The following is a 22,504-nucleotide window of genomic DNA, read 5'->3' on the forward strand; positions in this document are numbered from 1 at the left end:
GGAAGACTAGGTGGGATACAGTTAAATTGAACAAGGAAGGTCTGGGGTTCTTCTGTCATTAGCTTTGGTTTGGTGAAAAACTTTATTCTTTTCATGTGTAAAAGCAACAGAGGATGCTGGAAATGAGGTTCAGTTCCTTAAACTAAAATTCATTAGCTTTATTATTGGTCTATTTGTTCTTGCTTTTTAATTTTCAATAATTTTCATTTTATTGATGTAAAGCAAACAAGAATTCATTATATTGAAAGACAAAGGTGAACTGTCCTACTGATGATACTTTTACTTTCTTGGAATTTCCTCTTTAATAAGGGAATTCAATCAAGCTGATAACTACTTTTTGGGTTTTTTTTTTACACTTAAGTTTCCAGAATCAACCATCTCCCGTTAGGACATAGTTTCTGCATTTATATTCCTGAGAATTTGAATAAGATTTGAGTAGCTGATCATTCATCAGCAAGTACTAATGAGACTTCAGTATTTTCAGCAAATGTCTCTTTTTGGATCTGACTGAGGGAAAAACCACTTCTGTTGAAATTGGTGACAGAAATACACAGCATCTAGGGCATGTATTATGCCTATGCTAGGTTTTTATTGATATCAAAGTAAAATAGAAGGTTATGTAACAAATCTATGTAATTAAGGCAATATGTCTTGCCTTTTTTTATTTATTCTTGCAGTTTAAGTCTCAGGTCTTCAGAAGATGTACAAAAATTTTAAATCTGTCTGTTAGTTGGACTGATGTGCTGATCCCAGGTGCACTGTTCATTGGTTAAATATTGTCCTCTTTCTGTGGCTTGCAGTTGATATCAGATTATAAAGATCTGTTTTTGTTTTATTCCCTCTTTACCTTGCTTCTAACCACAATATTCAAGAGGTCAGTAAATATTAACATGGATATGGATTTAAGTATTTTTTTAAACATACTGCAATGGGAGCCACTGATAATGACAAAATGTGTACATTTTAAAAAAAAGAATTTTGACATAATTCCTGATTTACACAACTTTTAAAAGAGTTTGTATACATCTTGAGTCAAAGTAAATAAATAGATTTGCTAGTTTAAAGGACCAATTGTTCACATCTTCTGACCAAAGCTTGTTATATTGCAGATGTGCTCTTCTATATAATTAAGTTTTCTTGTATGTAGTAAAGAATTATTTTTCAAAACACATTGATGTTAAGATATCAGCAACTCTAGAACTCAATTCTTTCATGGTAGTGAGGTAAAGAGATCTCCTGTAAAAATGTGTTATTCTCACATTATGTCATTCTACATCTCTCTTCTGTCATTTGCTTTTCTTACACTGTTTGGTTCTTCACCCAAGACTCAGGTGGTGATTCGAGAATCTTTTGCCCTCTGTGGCCTGAGCATGACATGAGAACGAAACGGAGTCTTCAAGGTCTTGTTTTTTAAGGATTCTTGTGTGTTTATTGTTTCTTATCTTACAAGTTTCTCTGTGCCCAGCCGAGATGTTCACAGCTGCTCAGACATAGGACAACACTCCCTTGATGTGAGGTTGCTAGCTCCTTATACAGAAAATTATCTATTTATTTTTTACAATTATGTGCCAGTACCTATCATCTATACTAAAGGGGTAATCTCTACTCTGACCCAATCTTCTTGAACTACTTTGTGCCCCCATGACTGCAGAAGATGGATGCCAAGGGAGAACAAGAAGAACCTAGGGCACCTCCCTAAATCTTTCATCTTGTCCCCCATTCACTTCTTTTGTAAAAACCCAAAACTACACAATTTTCCACTCGGTGATAAACTATACTACTGTCTGTCACACCTTTGCGACTTGTAATTCTTTTCTCAATGTTAAAAGCTTTTTTTCCATGGACTGAAATCAAAGACTGTGTCTTCCTGGACTCTGTGCCAGGGTCTCCAACACCCTGGACTGGCTCCACACTCCTCTGTCCAGGATTCAAACTCCCTTCCTCGGGTCCCTGGGTGTCCAAAGGAATGCCCTGGACTCCAACACTTTAGTGCTTAGTATTTTCCCCATCCAAGAGCTGTAATCAAGTCACCTTTTAATCTTATTTAGCAAATGGAATGAGTGTGACATCGGTGTAAGAATCATAGATTAAAAATCTCAAACCACTAATTCTCCAGAATTCCATTTATTGACTTGATTTGTCTAACTCAACAGGCATGGATGTTCAAGTGAAAGAATAGTGAAAGAATGTTGCTTTTGCTTTTCACATAAGATGCTGAATACAGTAGAGGCATGTCAAAGACTTAATTATTGTCAATGATTAGGAAAAATTCCAGCTCAAGACCAAATTCTTCCTAAAAGACAGTGGTAGATGTGACTTGTGTTTTAGAACATTAGAGTCAATATCTTCATTTAAATTTATTCCCCTTCACATAATTAGGCAATTGGCTACCAGTTTCTACTAAATGAACTGTTTTTTTCCAAATTAACAATCCTTTTTTTCTCCCTTTGCAAGGAAATGCCAAGGAGAAAAGAGTAATATGTTAAATACCTTCTTCTTTTTTTGCCATCTTGCAGTTTTCCTTGATATATTTCTCATGGTGTGATTGACAATATTTCCTTATCTACTCTAAGGCTTTTCTTTATTCCTCTTCTACTTACTTTAGTCTTCTCTTAAAAGAATGTTGCACTATGACTTTTTTTTTGGCAGAACAATACCGTTTTTGCTACAAATGAGCATAACCATACCAAAGGGATCTTTCATCTGGTTTTCCCCACTGGCCTTCATCATTCTGTCCTATTTTGTTCATTTAGTCTTTTCTTGTTCTAATAATCCCATTGAGAGCCATTTTTTAACAAAAGGCTAAGAAATGCTTGGTAATGGTGGCACAAAGAACGATGGAAGAGTAAATGGATTCAGGGGTAGAAACAACGGAAGGAAAAACTGATTATTCCATACAGATAGACAGTCTTCACTTTCTGGGTTTCCTTTGGGTAGAGCAGATGGGGTCACTATTTCGCTCATTTTCAATCTTCTGATTATTAATGTGGATGGGACAGGAGCACCCATTCCTGTCAAATGTGACTAATAACGGAAAAAAATAAGTTGAACCTTGATATATAACCTCATCTATGAGTACTGCTGGGGTACAATATTGCACTGAAGTAGAACAGGACAGCTAGATAGTAAATTGAATAGTATAAAGAAACGACCAATCCCTTTCACTCCATGTTGCAAATGTTCTCTTATATACTCACTAATACCAATTAATGGCCCTTTTCTGAGGAATGGCTTCCTTAGCTTTCCTATTAGCATCTAAGCCCTAACACCTGGTATTTGCAATGTACTGTAATTTGGTTGCTATGGTGATAAGGGATAGCAAAAATTTTTTTGAAAGACTCTTTGAATGTCCTCTGATGCTAAAGAAAAATGAATAATCTGTCATAAAAGATAGATCCAATTCATTTTACCTAATTGGAATAACTATTTCTACAGAACTGAACAAAAAAAAGGAAAATGTTTTGACCCTGTAACATCAGCTGTTCTGGTATGTAATAGAGACAGAGTGTGATATTTCAATCTTCTTGTAAATGTTTTTCCACATACTTTCAGTTGCTTTAGATAACTAGTCTATTCATAATTAAATTATTGGAGGTTCACATACTTATCTATTAAGTGGTTTATATGTAATTATTTATGTTTATCGTGCAGTTTATAATTTGAGTTAAAAGTATTTTTTTTTTTTACCATTTCAAAATGATACATCTTATGGTAAAGTATAATTTATTCTTTTATGAATGTCTATTTTTTAAGTCAGTGGATTCAAATTACCAATAAAATGTTGAATCAATGCATATTATTACTTCAGAAGGGATTTATTACAAAGCTGTATTTTTGCTACAGAAAATTGCTAAAAAATTCTTCTGATGTAATTAGTAAGTATGTATTAGCGACTTGGTTTAAATCAGAGCACCAAAGTAGAAAGTATGTAAAAAGCATATTTGATACATAATTTTCCAGAAGCAAATGGAAATAAATTCTTAGGAGCTATAATTCTTTCTCTTTGATGTCAGTGTCATTGTAAAAAGTGGCTTAAAAAGTGTCATAGGACATGAAACAAAGATGAGAGACTCCAAATATTTTAGAAGGCAAAGAGCATATAAAAAAGGCTTTATTGTCTAATTATTGCTACCTTTTATAAGGTGTTATGATACAGACTTAATATGATTGGTGAATAGGAACGACACCTCTCTAATCCCATTAGTTAAACTAGAGAAACAGCAAAACACCACTTGGAGAAAGATTGTTTTGAGAAAGGACAGTAGTTCGCCAAGATTGTTTTGAGAAGAAGCTTTCTTGAGAAATTTTTCCTTGGGAAAATGTTAGCAGCTGCTTGCAAGTTAAAATTTTTTAGACTTAAAAACATCAAGCCCACAAAAGAGAGTTAATTGTCAAAAATATTTAGGCAGTTCATAAAGGTTAAGGTATGCAGACAGATCAGTTAAGTCCTGCCAAGGCTTACAAGAATTCAGGAGAACTTTGGAAGCTACTTGACATAATGTGAGAAACCGCTGGGTTCAGCAAGTACGAGCATAAGTGGCTGACAAATGTTGCACAGACCACCATGAGCAAGGACTGAATTTCACAGACAGTGAAGGGAGAATTTTATGAGAGACATGGAAATTTCAAATAATTAAAGAGGATGACTTGGGGAAACTTCACAGATTATTTTCTTGCAAGGCCAAGAGCCTGAGTAACAGTCTCTTTTCTTTACTTCTTCTGTGTTAGCACCTCTCCTAGTGGCAAGTGATAGATCTTTAAACTACACTAGCCAGAAATCAGAATGACGTTCTGATCTGGAATGACTCAAGTTCTGAGACAGCAAGTCAGCAAGAGGTTCAGGGTCTGGACATGGAAATCCGACAGAGTTAAAATCTATGCTGATTCTTGAAGGATCCACTGATGATTTATCTTTATATTTAAAAAATGAAGACGTGTGCATGTTCATTGTTGAACTTCAATACTAACTAGCCAAAGATGAGGAAAAAACTTAAGCCATCATTGCTTCTTATGCTCATGTGACTGCTGTTCATGCCTACTTAAGGGAAAAGACACTGTTCTTCATGTTGATTCACATGGGTAGCAGGTTTGTAGAGTGTGTGTGATTGTGTGTTTGCTTACTGAAAGCACATTCAGGTTCAGTACTGGCAGGATCTATAAACATGAATGAGAAGAACACTCCTGGTCTGGGAATACACTGGATTCAGCTTCCATTAATAATAACTGTTCTTCCATTAATAATAACATCTGTTCTGAGATGTTCAGTGACTGTTCAGCATCCCACAGGGCCATGGCTCCAGTCACATCCTTCCTATGCTACAGATCAGGTTAGTCACTCCCAGATATTCCTACCATGTTAATTCACCAAAACAAGCAAAATATAGAGGAATACATTAAGTTATTTGATTTTTAAATGGTGATAGCTCACAGATGTCCCAGGCAGTAATTGTGGCTTCACAGGGTAAAAAAATTTAGAGAAACACAATTAATAAAAACCTCTCAGTCCTTCAAAATTAGGAGGGAGGAAAAAAAAGGAAACACAACATAGTAAAAAAGTAATGTCAAAGAGCATGTAATTTTTATGTTTGTTTCTTTTAGGTACATTTTGTGAGGAACCTGTTGATCCTTGTGTCTCTCAGCCATGCCTGAATGGAGGTATATGCCAGTATAACCAGTCTGGATATGTTTGCGATTGCCCTTCTGATTTTCTTGGTCACAATTGTGAAATTGACATCAATGAATGTTCTTCAAGGCCATGTCAGAACAGAGGTACATGTATCGATTTGCCAAATGTAAGTATAAATGTTAGTGATCCCTATTTGAACAGACAATCATAGAATTACAGCATCACATCATAGAATGATTTGGGCTGGAAGTAAGACATAAATATGATCTATTTCCAACTGCTCTGCAGTGGACAGAGACCTCTTATGCTAGATCCGGTTGCTGAAAGTTCCATCCAACTTGACTTGCACACTTCAAGGGATGAGGCATTTACAACTTTCCCCCAGTCTCACCAATTTAGCAGAAATGATGATGTGCGGGGGGGGATGTCAGAGGTCTCACAGAGGTCAAGGTTAATGTTATCAGTTCCTCTTCCCTTACCCATCAATGAAGTTACAATGAAGTTACTACATCACCAAAAGACGCTGCTAGTCAGACATAATTTACCCTTTGTGGAGCCATATTGTCTCTTTCTAATCCCCTTCCTGTCATGAATATCCTCTAACATACCTTACAGGAGGATCTCTTCCATGAAAGTGTCAAAATTTAATATAATTAATTTAATCCTAACATATTTTTTTTAATTAGCTTTGCATGTTTCATGAAGAAGCATAGCATTTTCTATGTGTCTATAGCATTTCTAAATGTGTCCTGTTTATAATATTTTTGTGATAAAACCCCTCACATTTTCCATTTCACATCAGTTGCTTGGTGATCTTAAGGAACTACCCATGTTATTTTATTTCTTTTTTCCTCTCCCTAATAAAATCATCTAACACAAACATGAGGCATCATGTGATCTTTATTAACTAGTGATTGCCTTGTTCTTTCTTTTCCTGCAGTTTAAGTTTCTTAAAGTCCTTTTTTCCTTTCTTTTTTCTTTTTATAAATTAGAATAAATTCATGCAGAACTCACAGTTTTGATAAGTCATACCTGGTAGTATGTCAAAATAAATTGTTGATGTTCTTTCATTAGTATGACTATTGCAAATAGCAGTGATTATACAGAATCAAAACAGTGAAAGAAGAGTTCAAAAGCTTAGTTATCACATAGCAGTGATACATACTAATACACAGAGAGAAAAAGAGACATACAAATTGCTGAATAAATTGATAGATTTCTAAGTTATGCAACCTGTCTATTTTTTCTACTAGAAACACTAGCACAAACTATTTCGTGCAATACACAAACAATTGCAGTAGTTTGTTTCACACATAGAAATGTTTCAGTGGAAGCAGGAGTTTCTTGATTATATTTTTAATACCAATTTGAAAGAAATACCTAAGCATTTCCAATTTTATTAGAAGAACAAACCCCTTTACTTTTTCCTTTAGTTTCTAACTTCAACAGGCCTATGAAAAGCATAAGGGTGGGACTGTCAGCCCTAAGAAATATTTTGTTTTGTAAAATAACTTACTTTTCTCACTGTTCAAATTAGAGGCTGCAGTAACTTGGTCTTTCACTCTTAAAGGGAACAATAGACTCTGTACTTTGTATTGAAGGAGAAAATGGATACCTATGATTTTATTTCCTCCTCTAGTTACTAACACTGTTTGGTTACTGATGTACTTTGTGTACTGTTACTGTTTAATAGATGCAAACATTACATTGGAACGTGATCAAAAATGAGGAAAATACCCTAAATTAATTATAAAACTTCCTCTTGATTCAGTTATGAGATCATAAAACAAGAATTTTAAAGGTGATATATATCCATCTAGCAAACTCAGGTATGGTATAATCTGTGCTGGAAAGCCTTTTCTACCTGTCCTAAATTAAGTTTTTAACCTGAGACTAGAACTGTTCTGTCTTTGTAGACTGTTTTATATGAAGAAAAGTTGTCCTAGTTATGACCTCTCTAGTAACGGACCACCATAAACACCACATTTTGTATTGTCTTCAGTATGACAAATAATTATTTCGAATTTCCCTCTCTTCTACAGGATGTGGCATGTATCTGTATGCCAATATTTACTGGCAAGTTCTGTGAGAGAATACTGAATCCATGTGAACTATTGCCTTGCTTAAATAATGCAACTTGCGTAGCTCAACAGCAAAGCTATAACTGCCGGTAAGATTGGAAATTAATTTATTTCAGTACTTTGTTGGGTCACTTGATGATATTACACAGATTGCAGAAAGAAAAGACATCATCATTCGCAGATAACACAGAAAACTATAAACTTCTATTTTAAAAAAATTATTTATCTTTTGCAAATTTCTCTATTGGGCTTCTTGCAAACTCTGGGAGTGATACAAAAAGATTTAAAACATTTAGGAGCTATAAATTGTTTCATTATTAATATTATAAAAGCATATAAATTTTATAACACTGATGACAATTGAGACAGTTATACTACATGTGCCATTTCCTTTCAGGGTGTATGAAGTTTATGTTGGTTTTGAAAAGATAAGGCAACCTATTTAATTTCTAACTCACTGACATGCATTAGTAGACTTTAAATTGATCCTTCAAACAGCATATGAAAACCGTTTTATTCAGAAAGACCTCACTAAAAATTATCCATTTGAAAATACCAGAGGTTAACTAATGTATAATTTAATTTCATTTTTAAATAGATTTTTAGATTTTTTTTTCCTATGCCAGTAAAGATTACAATTTATTCTGTTCCCCTTTGCTTGGCTTTTATCTTGCTGCCTGAGCAAATTCTGATAAGCAATACTGAAGTAAACATTTTTTCGAATTTTAGGATATTAATAAAAGCAGAGAATTGAAAGCTGTGATACAAAAAAAGACTGACAACATATTGTGAATGAACCAGAGTTACCAGAGATTCAATTGAGAAGATTTGAAATTAAAATAAAACTGTAAATCATGTTTTCCATTTTTCCAAAAAAGAAAATCTGCACAATTTCATTCATATTCACTCCGAAATACAGATAGAAATGGGAACACACATATGCAAGCTCATATAGACTTCCCATATAGACATGTAAAGCACAGAACAAGTGTTACCATTCATTTTTCAATTTTTAAACAAAGATATAAGGAAATAATTTATTGTTATATAGCCAGTCTTTCCCAAAATATGGATATATGTATGAAATATGTTGAAATTTACATTCAAAACTACGCATAACACGAACAATTAATATCCAGATGTACATTGCCTTTCTTAACAGAAACCAAACCAAAAAAGAAGTCACAAAAAGCTATCCTGGCCCTGTTATTCATACTGAATGGTTTATAATCCTACAAAGTATTTGTAGAAATTGTCTGTACCAGAAACCTCATTGTATGGTAGAAATTGTTTAATAAAAAATGTCCATGGGAAAATATTGGGGTTTAACTATCTTTCCTTTGATAATATTATATGAGAATAAGCATGAAAGCAACTATTTAGATCAATATAACAGTGAAAATGGACAATTAAGAAGCCATTTTATATGGGTTCTTAACTCCACATTGGAGTGAGTTCTAAGCTCATTAACTCTAAAAATACTCTAAAAGGGAACTAAGAGCCTAGAGAGAGCACTGTGAATAGTGTTAATCCACATAGCTTACCCTAGCAACCAATTTGCCCTCTAGACATTCCTGATGAAGGAGAACTCCAGAAAGTGATTCATGTCTTCCACAGGGAAATATCCAGAACAGGTGACATGATACATCTTATGCAATTTCGCAGTTTTCTTTGTACTAAGGTAGAAGGTTACAATACAATCACAGAATATCAGAACACAATAAATATACAATACTATCAGAGACTTATAGAACAATCAAAATTGAAAGAGACATCAAAGTATCTTCTGGTTCAACCTTTAATGGGAAAGGGAGTTTAGAAGAGAAAAATTTAGTACCCAATCCAATTCCTTATTGAAAATCTCCAATGTTCAGTCTTAGTTTTTTCATTCAGTCCCCAAAGGCTTTGATTATTGATTGCAATTTTTTATTAATATCTTTAATTAATAAAAATTCTTGTCTTATTTTTTCTAAAATTAAAATCAGTGTTCCAGCACTTAATCTGAAATAGTTAATAAATAAAAATATTTATGCCTCTGTACTTGAAAGGAGGTATTTAGGTGAGAGAAAGCATTTTGAGGTAGTATGAATTAAATATTTTTCACAAGGAGATCATATGCAGTAGTTTTGTTTGTGAGAGCTGCAATCTTGCCAGAGTGCTGAGATGCAGAGGAGGTGTTGACAGATAGAGAGGTCCAACAGTCAGCAGGCTTTACTGTTTTAAGAATTCAAAATTTTCTTTTTAAATTCATGTTCTCCATTAGCTACTTGACTAACAGAGGATTTCAGAAGACCTATAGGTACAGTGGTTAGACAGTTTCCACAGATTTGGATGCTTTCTACCTGTGATTCATGTTTTAATTCACTTTACTTAAAGGAAATCTACCATTAATTATTTTGCCTTAGTTTGGGAGATTTGTAGCTGCTCATCAACATTTAAAATGAAGATTTGATTCATTGTTTATAATCATTGTCAAACACTGTGTGTTATGTCTCTGTCTAGTCACTGTACAATAAACTGCATGTGTTTCATACTACATTTGGTGTAATACTAATGTAATACTATGACATGATCCACTTTTATAGCATTTTAACATCATAAATAAATGTAATGGTGTTTAGGTCAGATGCATGTATAACTTCAAATAATAATTGAATTGAATTTTTAAGTTCATTACCTTTTGGGTTTTGCTTCCCCCTTTGCTATGCTCTTATGCTCTAACTACATTCTTATATCCTACACAATGCCAGCTGCTTCTCAACACATCCTCCCTTCTTTGGGAAATCAGTTGTTTTCCATTCTAAACATACAAGCAAACAGAATAAATTTAATTTTCCCCACTTCAGTTATGATGTATCTTTGTATCCTAATTCCATCCCTTCAGTCTTGATATCACACACAACTTTGTGCTAAGAATCTAATAGACACATTTTTTCTTAAATGTCAAATTTAAGGTGAATTCACATAGGTGGTGAACAAGAGTATCCATCACAATAAATTATGGTTGTTTGCTTTCTATCCATGTACTTAAGGATAATAAAAAGTCACAAAAAATGTGAAAGGGTGTTCTGAGAAAATATGCTCTGTTGGTGCCATCTTTGGAACTTTACTGTCAGATTTTTAGTTAGTTTACATGTCCTTTTCCTGACATTGATATGTTTATTGCAAAACAACAAAAAAGACCAAAACCAAAAAAAAATGAGCAAATATAAAAATTAGAAGAAGTCACTTCCAAAATTGGCTTACTAGATTATCTAGTCAATGAAATAATCATAGACTGAAGCAAAACATCTAGAAACTTTTTCACTTCAGATCATTGGTAAAAACAAATCAGTAAAACAAACATTGTAATTGAGTTGCTTTGACTTGGGTTTAGATGTTATTTTAAAATTATAAGAAAATATGCAAAACCTTTTTTATTATTATTTTACATTCTTTTCCTATGTAAATTTCATTACAAAAAATAACTCCCTTTCGCCCCAATACATGAACTGGAACTTAATGTTAAGAATAGACTTTGCAAGAATTTTGAAGCCAAGTACTTGAAATGGTAGAAATATGATTGCATGCAACACCTTTTTCAAGAAGAAGGTGAAGATTATGTGATGCATAGCTACTTGCATAGAGTGTCCTCATGTGGCTGTGTCTATATCAGCTTCAAAGCATATAACCATTTGCAGAAGGTTTCTCCATATCCATTTACCTCTGTCCAAAGAGTTCAATATGCATGAATTGTGGTTGGTTTCCAGGGATTTCTGATTAAATCCAACCAGTTTAACATTTAAATAAGTTAATAATGTGACTTAAGCTTCTGGACATGATAGATGCGTCTGTGCCCTCCTTGGACTCAGAGCCATACCTACAGATAGATATTTTTAACTGATTTAGAAAGTATGGTTAACTCAGATATTTCTATTGAATGTTGCATTGTCTAAGTAGTTGCTATGGAAAATATATCCCTTACTTTAGTATGCTGCCTAACTGTGAGAGGATTCATGCATTTTGAAACCAGGAATTAGATAGATTTTTTCCTAAATGAGAAAATGTAAGCAACACATCTGGATCTCCTATCTATTAGGAACAAGAACATAGGAAAGCCATAAGCAATTTTGTATAATCTTCATAATTTCCAGCTTCTGGACTGAATAATTTGAATAAAACTACCTCCTAGAAATGTCTAAAGAAATTCTCATCTATTACTTTTGGATTCTTTCAGAAACACAAATTTTCAGACAAGCGGCCATTTTCTTTCTCTTCTTCTTAAATCTTTTCTTTCCATTATACCAGAAATAGCCTTTAGACAGGGGAATATGATGTGTTTGTGAGAACATAGTGAGAGTGTTTGACAAGGATTATCTATCTATCAAGATATAAGTATTCAAATATTTTTCGACATTGTTCCATTATTGCTTTTGAATAAGATTTCTTTACCATCCATTTGAATCTCATCTTTTTTATTTGTGCATATGAGATAAGGTTTTTTTTAAGATGGGAGAGCAACATCAGGAAAGAATTTTCTCCTATAACAATAAGTGCTTACATGAAGCAGAAAAAATTTCTGGAGTTTCCTTTACATACATTACCCATCACTCCACTGGCATCACATGTGACTAACAAACAGTTACAAAAATTGAATGCTAGATTTTTCTTTTTTAAAAAAAGAATTACAATCAAGCAAATGCATAAACAACTATGCATAGTTGTCTCTAGATTGTTCCTTACATAATTAAGCATGTCATTATTTACTATTTATACTGCTCTTTATTCATTAGTAGTTATTGATGTTTATTTCTCACTCATCATATTTTTATTTTTATATTAAAGTAAATCTCTGATGCTTAAATTGTCCCGTCCTTTCTAATAATTTTCCAAAACCTTGTAACCTTAGCTATAAATGTTTATTAAACATTACCTCATCCTAAATTTTTTTTGGTGGAAGATTATATGAAATGTTGGTGTGAAAATATTTTAATAAAATAAAGAAATTATTTAGAAAAATCAAAATTATCCAGAATCATGCAAGGGATTTTTAATTTCTTGAAAACATATTCTGTTTATTTTAAATAACATAAGAGATCTGTTTTGTTACTGCAAGAACATTATTTAATAGAATTATGGAACATAATTAAATACAATTAACTTTTAAAATGCAAGTTCTCTAAAATACACTGGTGTATTTGCAGCTGCATGCCAGGATTCACTGGAAAGAACTGTGAGGAAGTAATTGACTACTGCAGACTGCTCAGCATCAACTGTCTGAATGAAGGATTGTGTCTTAATATAATTGGAGGATTCACTGTAAGTAATTTAATACATATTAAACTAATTCAGTGTTCCGAAATATAAAAGCTTCAGACAAGCAAACTTGAAATCCATTCACGACTCTAAGAGACAAGATGGGCATAATTTTATAGGTTTTATTTATTTTAATTGATAACAAAAGGGCAATTCACTTGAGTAATATGGATTTTTTCATTGCTTTTCTACTGAAATCCTGATTAGTACTATATCAAGTAAAAGAAATGAAGGATATATTTATAGCAAAAAGAATATATAACTAATTGTGGTCCAGTGTCATTACCCACAAAGATGAAAGTCACATCTGTGTTGCAGCCTTTAAAAATGCATTGCTTGAATTAGGATCATCTCTTGCCATTATTTTAACCATATTATTTACACATAAACATGTTTAAAATTAACACAAATTTAAAACTTTGACAATGAAACCGTAGTGTGGTGATATTCATTCCAACTGACAGTTTGGGAAAGAATATTTGATCTGCTTTTTTTAACTTTCTAAATTGCTTCTGAAAATGTTAAGCAAGGTGTAGAATCTTGTCCTCGTCAAACTGTCTATGGTTGATGGGTACCTGTCCCTCTAATTTGTGGAGATCTTTCTGTAGGTCCTCTCCACCCCTGAGGAAATCTAAAGCTCCTCCCTGTTCAGTGTCACCAGCAAACTTACATCATATTCCTTCAAGTTCTTTGTCCAAGTCATTTATGAAGATGCTGAAGAGCGCAGGGCTGAGGATGGAGCCCTGTGGAACCCCACTAGTGACAGGTCACCAGACTGGTGTGAAACCATTTGCTATAACCTATCAGCGATTGACGGAGAGACGAAAAGACTGATTCATGATCAGAATTTGATTTTACTCAGGTTTTCCAAGAACTTATATACTATTTCAGTAAGGTTAATAATTTCTACTACAATAATTAGGTTAAAAGATCATACAAACAACTCATGCATTTTACAACATCTTCATCATAGGGAGTTGGTTGAATCTTTTTCTTTAAGCAGGTTTTTAATCCCATCTTCTTATAGGCTCAAAGTTCTGTTTGTCCTCGCCAGGGCATCCTAGTCACCAGAGTAGATATGCTAATTAAGTCTGTCTCACTCTCGTGAATTCCCACAATAACCCTTTGTGCCTGACCTGTGAGCCAGCTGCTCACCCACCATGTAACCTGGTTATTAATATTTTGTCCAGAAGGATCATGTGAGAGATGGTATCAAGTGTTGCTGAAATGTTTGCATCCACTAATTTTCCTAGATAAACTAGGTGGGTTTCCCTTTCATAGAAGGAAGTGAGGTTTGACAAGCAGGACTTCCATTCATGAGGCTGTGCTGGCTGTAACTGATGACTGCGGTGCTCCAGGTGTTTTTTCAATACTTCCCAGAATAATATTTTCCATGGTTTTACCAGGCACTGAAGTGAGACTGACATGCCTGTAGTTTCTAGGGTCCTCCTTCTTCTTCTGTGTGTGTGCATATGATCACAGAAAACAGTAGTGTAGTTGATAATACACTAATGTGATAAGTACTTCTTGGTTGACTGCACCAAGGCTGCAGTGTTTTTTAGAAAAACATGTTCTAGGAGAGGCAAATTCAATGCTGTATGCATAGAAAAAAGAATATGAATTACACAGTAGTGAGTGTTCCTGACAGTCAGTGATAAAGAGCAAATTTTAGCTCAAAGTCAATTTTAAATTGTGACACAACACCATTGAGGAAGACATAAAGACAATCCCTGTAGTCTAAAATAAGCGCTTGTATATATAGGAGTATGACTACTCCTAAAAACGAGTATTCTTGTATTCTAAAATGAGTAGTATTACTACTCATTTTACAGTAGTCATACTTCTTTGACGGTCAGTGAAAGGTCGCCATAGCCAGTCATATAATCTAAATTGTTTTAAGAAGGTTGCAAATGAGGAAAACTCTATTAAATATTAGGTTTATGAAATAAAATAATTAATGAAAATTATATTCTCAAAATGCATACAGATTCACAGTCTTAAAACAATCCACGGTCTTCTCAGAAGAAAAAATAAAGAACAATTGTATTTTAAATAGTCAGCTGTAGTGCCAAAAATTTTGAAGCCACATTAGCAACAAAGTGATAAAAGTATTGTGCATGGTTCTGAGCAGCTGCTTCTTCTACATACTATTGATTACAGTAGGAGCATTTTCAAAAGGGTTTTAGGTAATATGGCCCAACATTGTGTTTCAGCAGTTTCCTGTCAGATCAGTGCCAGGTCACATCTGTCTTGTCCTTGTGAATAACTTCACCAGACATTGAATTTCATGAGGATTTACTACTGTGGTTTCCAAACCCCATAATTCCCACAGAAGGCTGAAGGCCTTATTTTGGATTGCTTCTAGTAGTCAATGCAGCAGACCCATTTCACTGATGTTAAAAGGTTAGGAAAAGGATTATATTTTCCAAAGTTGCCATGAATAGTGAAAACATAAATCCCTCCATTTTATTTGGGTTCTGAAGAAGATCAAAGATATGATGTTTACCTTGTTGGTTTCTAAAGCACAAAAAGACAACACTGCAGCTTTGATTCAGTTTCAGAAATATGGATATCATTTGGACATATAACTTTAGCAGGTGACAAACACAATTCTTGAATGTGAACAGATCTTCCTCTTTCAAAAATTACTGATATGAAAAATTCTACTACTTACTTTTGATTTATCAATTATTGCAAGAAATCTGCTATTGAATTTCTCCTGACTTGAAGCTGCAATGTTGGAATTGCTTCAAAGAATAAACATAGTAATTGCAAAAGTTCTGAAGAAAATATAATACAACACTTTATTTTTATTTATATACATACCATAGGAAATTTTTTAATTAGTGTACTGGTTTGTCAATTTTATAATAAATCACTCCAGCTAGAAGATGGGGGGCACTGTTTTAAGAAAATAAATAAATAAAAACAGTTTAAGCATAAACCATAGTTATACTATTATTGATGTGTGAACCAATTTCAGATTTCAGCAGAGTTTTATTCAATTAAAAGATTTAACTACATTGTTATGACAATATAACCTGCTTCTTCAAAATATTTTTTTTAAATCTACCCACAGATACACTTTTCAATAGGTTTTTCTGTTCTCATGGCAACTTTTCCTTTTCTTAAATAGATTTTATAAGAGAAAAGTCAGTGTTCTTGTTTTGCAGCTGATAGTATTTTCTCATTGTTTTTAATCTGATTGTCTTAAACAATTTATGGCCATAGGCATCTGTTTTCCTTATCTTTACCTGAAGACAGGGAAAATATAAGCAATGCCCAAAAGGCAAGTGATAGGGAAGAAAGAGTTGTTGTTTTATCCATGCTAATCATACTGCTGACACAGGCTAATCACCTCAGGGTATGGAGTGGTTTGAGTAGAGTTCTCCCAGTGATTTAGAATGGCTCCAGTAAAGCCTCTGGCACACGACTGGGCAGTGAAAGCCAATAAAGAGAGTATACAAACAAGAAATCACTTGTGAATGTAAAGCTTTCTTCTAGGTCCCAAGGGTGGATCAAGTACCTTATTATCTATTTATCCACAGCAAGCAGTTTAGATCATGGCAAAAAGAATTATCTCTCCTTAAGATCCCGATTCTTCGTAAATCATTAGTATTAAACTGAAAAATCCCTCAAAACCAACCAAACAAAATAAAGATACTGGAAAAATATATTAAACTAATCCACTGCAAATTCTGAAGATAACAGAACTCTAGTTTACTGGAATTTGGAAGCCTGGAAAGGAGCACAGTTTTGAAAATACAATAGTGGGAAAGTTGAGGTATGAAAACTAGCAAGTCTTTGATGTACTAGCTGTCTTTACTTTCTAGGGAGAAACCATTGAATTGCATAAAAATGAAAGAATTTACAGGTCAGTTATGGTTACCTACAGAAGTGCATTTGAGGGAGAAGAAAGTGCTACAGTGCTTTACAGTGGTTGCTACACACTCTCCAATTTGTCATCTGCCATACCCTTCCTATGGAAGGGCATGTATATTAAAAATACTTTCCACTTCTTGTAGAGTGTAAAAAATACTCATTCATGATCTTTTGAGGTTTTGTTGTTGTTGTTGTTGTTGTGTTTTGTTTTGTGGTTTTTGGTTTTGTTTTTGTTTTTTTTTTGTTTTGCTTAACAGCTCCTTTACTATGCAACAAGCAACTTTTTTTCAACTTATATGGTCTGCATAGTGTATCCAAGTCTGTTTTGTCAATATGCCTTTCTCCCGTTGTCCTGACAAACCACTGATACGTGCAAGGCTGTGTGCTTACAGCTAGCAAAGAAACTGGGTTATGTAGGCACAAAAACTGAAGCTGAAAGATGAAGAGGCAGCAATGTAACAGTAAGGTCCATTTCCATTTGCCAGCACTACATTTGAGACAAGGTCTAAACAAATTGTACATATTGCCTGAACAACAGAGCTGTGTTGGCAAACAAATGCACACTAGGGCAGCATTAAAGAAAGAGAAAACAACTTCTGTTATCATTGTGGGTTTTACTACAACACCTACTGTTGGTCATTTAAAGAAAATGTTTGAAATTTCTCTCAGAAACTGTACTGACTCTTGCATGTGGAATTTTGTGTTGGAATAATTGCCAGTGGGTGTCCTGGTACCTTCAAAAAGAGCAACAGAAAATGCTACTGGTTTCTACCTAGTGTTCCTATAGTGCAGTGGAAGTAGATTTTAAGTACTTTTAAGGGAAGCTAAGCAAAAAGAAGTGATGGTTTTAACTTCTACAAGTAATTTGCCTAGAGAATACTGATTAATGAGAACAGGTAAACAGTTGCATTCATGTCAGTTCCCTTCAGAAAATCATTCCTCAGTCACAGAATTTTGTTTTCTTATATGGATGCACATTTAAAAATATTTATCTAAGAGTATGTTTCATTATAAGAGGATAGAAAAATTAATATAATAGAAAAGAGTAGGATCTAAAACCTTGCCCTGCAGATTGCTCTGTGGTTGTTCATGTTATATAATCTTTTGATCTTTTTCTGACATCCATATAATGAAGCCATAACTTATATTTGGAGCTTTATGGTGAATCTGAGATATTTCAACAACAAAGTGTGCACCAAGAGGATATATGGCTGATAAAGTAAAATTCTGAATATACATTAATAATCGGTAGCACCATGGGTCACGCTGCTGTAGTTGAAGTTAAAAAACCCAGCAAATATGATCTGCCCAAAGACTACTGCATTCTCTAGCAAAGCAGGAAACTGTATTTTAACACAGAAAATGGTCTTCACTGAAGTTAATATGTTCTTCCTGAGGCAATGAGGGAAGAAGGGCAAAGGAGAGAAACCTCTCTTTCTCCTGTGATTTTTCTCCACATCAAGCTGATATGTGACCCTCATTTAGCAGAACTTGTACAGAAATTGCAATCAGGCAGACAGAAGTCCAGGTTTCATCCCTTCCAGAAGAGATTTGCCTTTGTGAGTACAGAGCCAGGCCCATCAGCCAGCTTTCAGGCTGGGAATCAAATTGCTTCTTTACAGAAGAGCAGTGAGCAGTGCCAAACCCCACAGGCTTACCTGAAAAACCTTTGTGGAAAGTCTGCTGCTCTGGTCCTCTTGGTAAGCTCTTCCCTGAGGAGCCACTCTTTGTCCTAAAGCTTTTTGATATTGCTTTATCCCCAGAAGTCTGGCTGAATTTATAACCCAGAAACAAAGCATGTCTATGCAGAATTGGCAATAATTTCCAAAATGGAGCTATGTACTACTGCGTAGATCTCACAGCCCTAAGAAGGGCTCCAACTTATTCTTAGAGAAGCTATTTGTATTTATTGAATGAGAGAAGAAATAGCTTCTAGATCACATATCCAGAACTGAGAGGCAGTGTAGCTGAGAGAAAACATTAACTTGTTTAACAAATTCAGTTCTCTAAAAAACAATGCACTGGGGCTTTTTTAAAGCCCTCTGCACTGTATCTATAACCATTTGTTTTCTGAGTATAAAAAAGCTATAAGGAAACAAACATTTAATATATTTGGCATTTTATATATTAAAGCAGTTGGTTAGAGTGATAAAATTATTATGAATATTTATAACAGATCTACTACCAATGCTAGAAGCAATGAAAATTGGCACTGCAAAGTCAGTTGCTCGCAAATGTAATTTTTGTACTTATGTACAACATATAAAATAGATTATTGTCATTTTCCTTTTTAAAAAACCTACAGTCTCTCCTACTGTTTCTCCCCATGGACCATATGAGAACATTATAGCCTCATCTCTGTGAAGCCACTTTGCCACTATCATTAATTCTATTGATGCCTCTCCTGTGTTTGTCCTTCCTGCTGCGTGTTCAAAACAGCAGTAGTTCAAAGTCAGATACTTCCATTAGGGGCTAGTTTTACACAAGTTAATGAGTCAATTTTCTTCCACACAGTAGCAGTAATTCTACAGAAGAGTTCACATAAATTTTAAAATTTTCTAAACAGTTTTTTTTCTTCTTCAGTGTTTAATTTGGACTTTATCAAAATTAATTTTCCTGCTTTTCTTATTCTATTGAAATAAACACCATCAAAGCACCCTAGGTACATTTTATATATGCTGCTAATTATCTCTGAGCTGTACAGAAGTTCATACACACACAGTAGAAATCTTCATGTAATAAACTAAATATCCTTCTTTTGAAGAGCAAATTTAAATAAAAAATATTTAATTAAAACTGCAATCGTAATCATTTCATATATCTTTGTACAGTGGATCTGAATTTATATAGCAGAAGAGCATATAATTAATTATAAATGGACAGCAAAACACATCAGATATAGTAACAGGAATGTTCTAGTTTATTTTTAAATGTAGCTTCTGCAAAGTTAAAATCAAGCCTGTGCACAAGTTTAAACTACTTTTCAAAGGCACAGAAATTCTCCAAATGTCTTTTTTTACTGACTTCTCTATCTAATAAGGAGCTGGCCTCTTGGGATAAGGAAAACATCTGTAGAAGGCATCCGTAAAATTTCACTCAGTCATCTCAGCACTGTGTATTTCTGAAGCACATCACTTACAATATTTTTTGCCTGTTTATTAATGCCAGTAAGATCTGGCATTAATACATTATAATACATTCTATCTGGCATTAATACATAATAATTAACACATTCCCATGTACTGTATAAATTTTGTGATTCTTGATGATTAGTTTTCATTCTTCAGTATTTGCCCTTTTGTCATCTACTACCAAAAACTCAAAAATGCACATTCTTGATTTGCCTTTTTTATGTTACAATTATATACTAATAAAATTTATGCAGCCCAGGATAGAATCGGCTTTCTGGGCTGCAAGCACACATTATTGGTTCATGTCCAGCTCTTCATCCACCGCCACATCCAACCCTCTCTTCTAGTCTTGCCTCAGTCTCTTTCCCCTCAGCCCGTGTTGCTACCAGGAGTTTCCCCAAACAATGTGCTGGACCTTGAATTTGGCCTTGTTGAACCTTGTCATGGGCTTCCATGGACCCACTTCTTGTTCAGGTCCCCCTGGATGGTCCCATACTTCAGCTGTATGTCCTGCACTGCTCAGCTTGGTGTCAACTACAAATTTGTCAACTTACTATATCTGTATAGTAAGTTAGGACCAATTAACTTTCTCTTTTATGGTTGAAGTCACTTATGTACCCTGGTGTATTGTAGGTTAATGATCACTATTGCAACATTTTAAGATCTATCAGTTCAAATAAGCGTTCTTATGTTCAAATGTTCTCCCCAAGTAAGTCCCTAAATCCATTCAGAAGCTACACTTTTCTTGGCTATGAGCTAAATTTATATATATCTCTTGCAGTTACTTTTCTAGTGTGAGTGACATCTAGAATTTCTGTTAGGAATGAACTTCACATACAAAAAAATATAAGCAGATTTTTTTTAAGCTAAGGATTTTGTTTTCTTTATTTAAACAATTTTCAGAGCTCCATCAGTGCAGATTTTTTTTTTTTTAATCACACAGCATGTTTTGAGTTCTTGAAGCTTTTTTGTCATAAATCAGTTACTCCCCTAATGTCAAAAAATCTATAGAAAAAATTGAAAATAAAAACATTTTAAAGGAGGTACACATAAATCAGATTGTATTCAAGGAATGGGGGGCAGCAGGGAAGGGTGGGCAAAGAAGAAAATCTGAGCATAGAAATAAACAACATAACAGAATAATGTAAGATAAATCAGAAATTGAAAGCATTCATATCCAGTTTAATGCCTAAATTTTGGGTTGAGTTGGAATTTTCTCCATGTTCTTTAAAAGTGGCAAAGCAGTCTAACACATGAACATGTTCATTTTGCAAGCCATCTTACCAGGAAATTGAAAACTGTGAGGGAAAAAAAGGAAAGATTATCATACCAGTATGCCATGGAGATGATTACAATTAAGCTTAAAGAAATTTCTTAATGTTTGTGGAAAGTGCTGGCTTAAGCATCCCTAAGACTTGTCCTTCAATTATCCTCAAAATGTTTCAGGCATAATCTGGAAATAGTGATTCTGTTCCTGAATGCTCTCTTGCCAGCAATACGTTTCACTCCAGGTGCAGAAAAGTCACTTTGCTAGAGGAAAAGTAAATGTAGTTCTCACAACTACAGTCACAATTCCATCTCTGAAAACATATTTTTAAGTTAACATGCATCCACTAGAAATAGGGTTAGACTTCAGTGAGCTTATTTGAAGTTCTTTCTTGCAGAATGGACTTAAGACATGTAAAGATAGAAAATAATGGCTAAACAGTTTTTACCGACAAATAGTAATGTTTAGTGACTGGGGAAATAAAAGGTTTTGAGTTTAGTCAAGGAGAATTTCCAAAGGTGTCCTCATGAAAAAAAGCTCATAAAGGAGAAATTATCTTATAAATTCCATTCATATAGGTACAGTGGCAGAAAAAAATGAGACCAAAGAAAATATATGCCCACTGCTGAATGAGGTAGATGACATTGTAAGATTTAATTGTAATTGGACTTACGCTCTAAGTTTTTACTTACATTATGTGCTTTAAAATTTCCCAAGTCATGTGCCAGGTGGCAAAATTAGGAGGAGTGAAATACCATCAGTTAAAGAGAAATGCCAAACCAGGACCATAGCCAATGAGGGTATTTATAAATGTCCAAAGGGCTTGACAGGATACATATATGGAAGATGAGAGAGTGGGACAATGTAACCAAAACATAGTAAAGGGTAGGTGGCTTCATCTAATACTGGCTTGCATTAGTAAAAGCATAGAGAGCAGGCCAAGTGAAGTCATCAATCCCTTCTGCCCAGCACTTGATAAGCTCCCTGTGGAGTACTCTATGACATATAGAACTTCAATGTACAGAAAATAAGACTGACAAAATTGTAACAAGTCTAGCAGAGCCATCAACATTGTGAAAAGTTTGCAGCATATGAGGAAAGGCTGAAGGATCTGTTTTTGTTAAGCCTTGAAAACAGAGAGATGCATGGAGACATTCTTTTCTTTAGCTCCTCATTGGGTGATTGTAAACAAGATGGAGCCAAATTTTCCTCAGAAGTGCAT

The 22,504-nt window shown here is 34.1% G+C and overlaps 1 protein-coding gene across 1 annotated transcript in view; it reads left to right on the forward strand.

Moving 5' to 3' along the window:
* EYS (eyes shut homolog) overlaps positions 1-22,504 on the forward strand; it is a gene marked incomplete at both ends in the record, with an annotated part of 727,941 nt that overhangs the window by 37,052 nt on the left and 668,385 nt on the right. Inside the window, one exon of the mRNA XM_083857640.1 lies at positions 5,599-5,769. Coding sequence (XP_083713766.1) covers positions 5,599-5,769 — 171 coding nt within the window. The remainder of the gene's footprint in view (positions 1-5,598; positions 5,770-22,504) is intronic.

Source organism: Zosterops lateralis (assembly GCF_965231275.1).
Source record: "Zosterops lateralis genome assembly, chromosome: 3".
NCBI lineage: Eukaryota > Metazoa > Chordata > Aves > Passeriformes > Zosteropidae > Zosterops > Zosterops lateralis.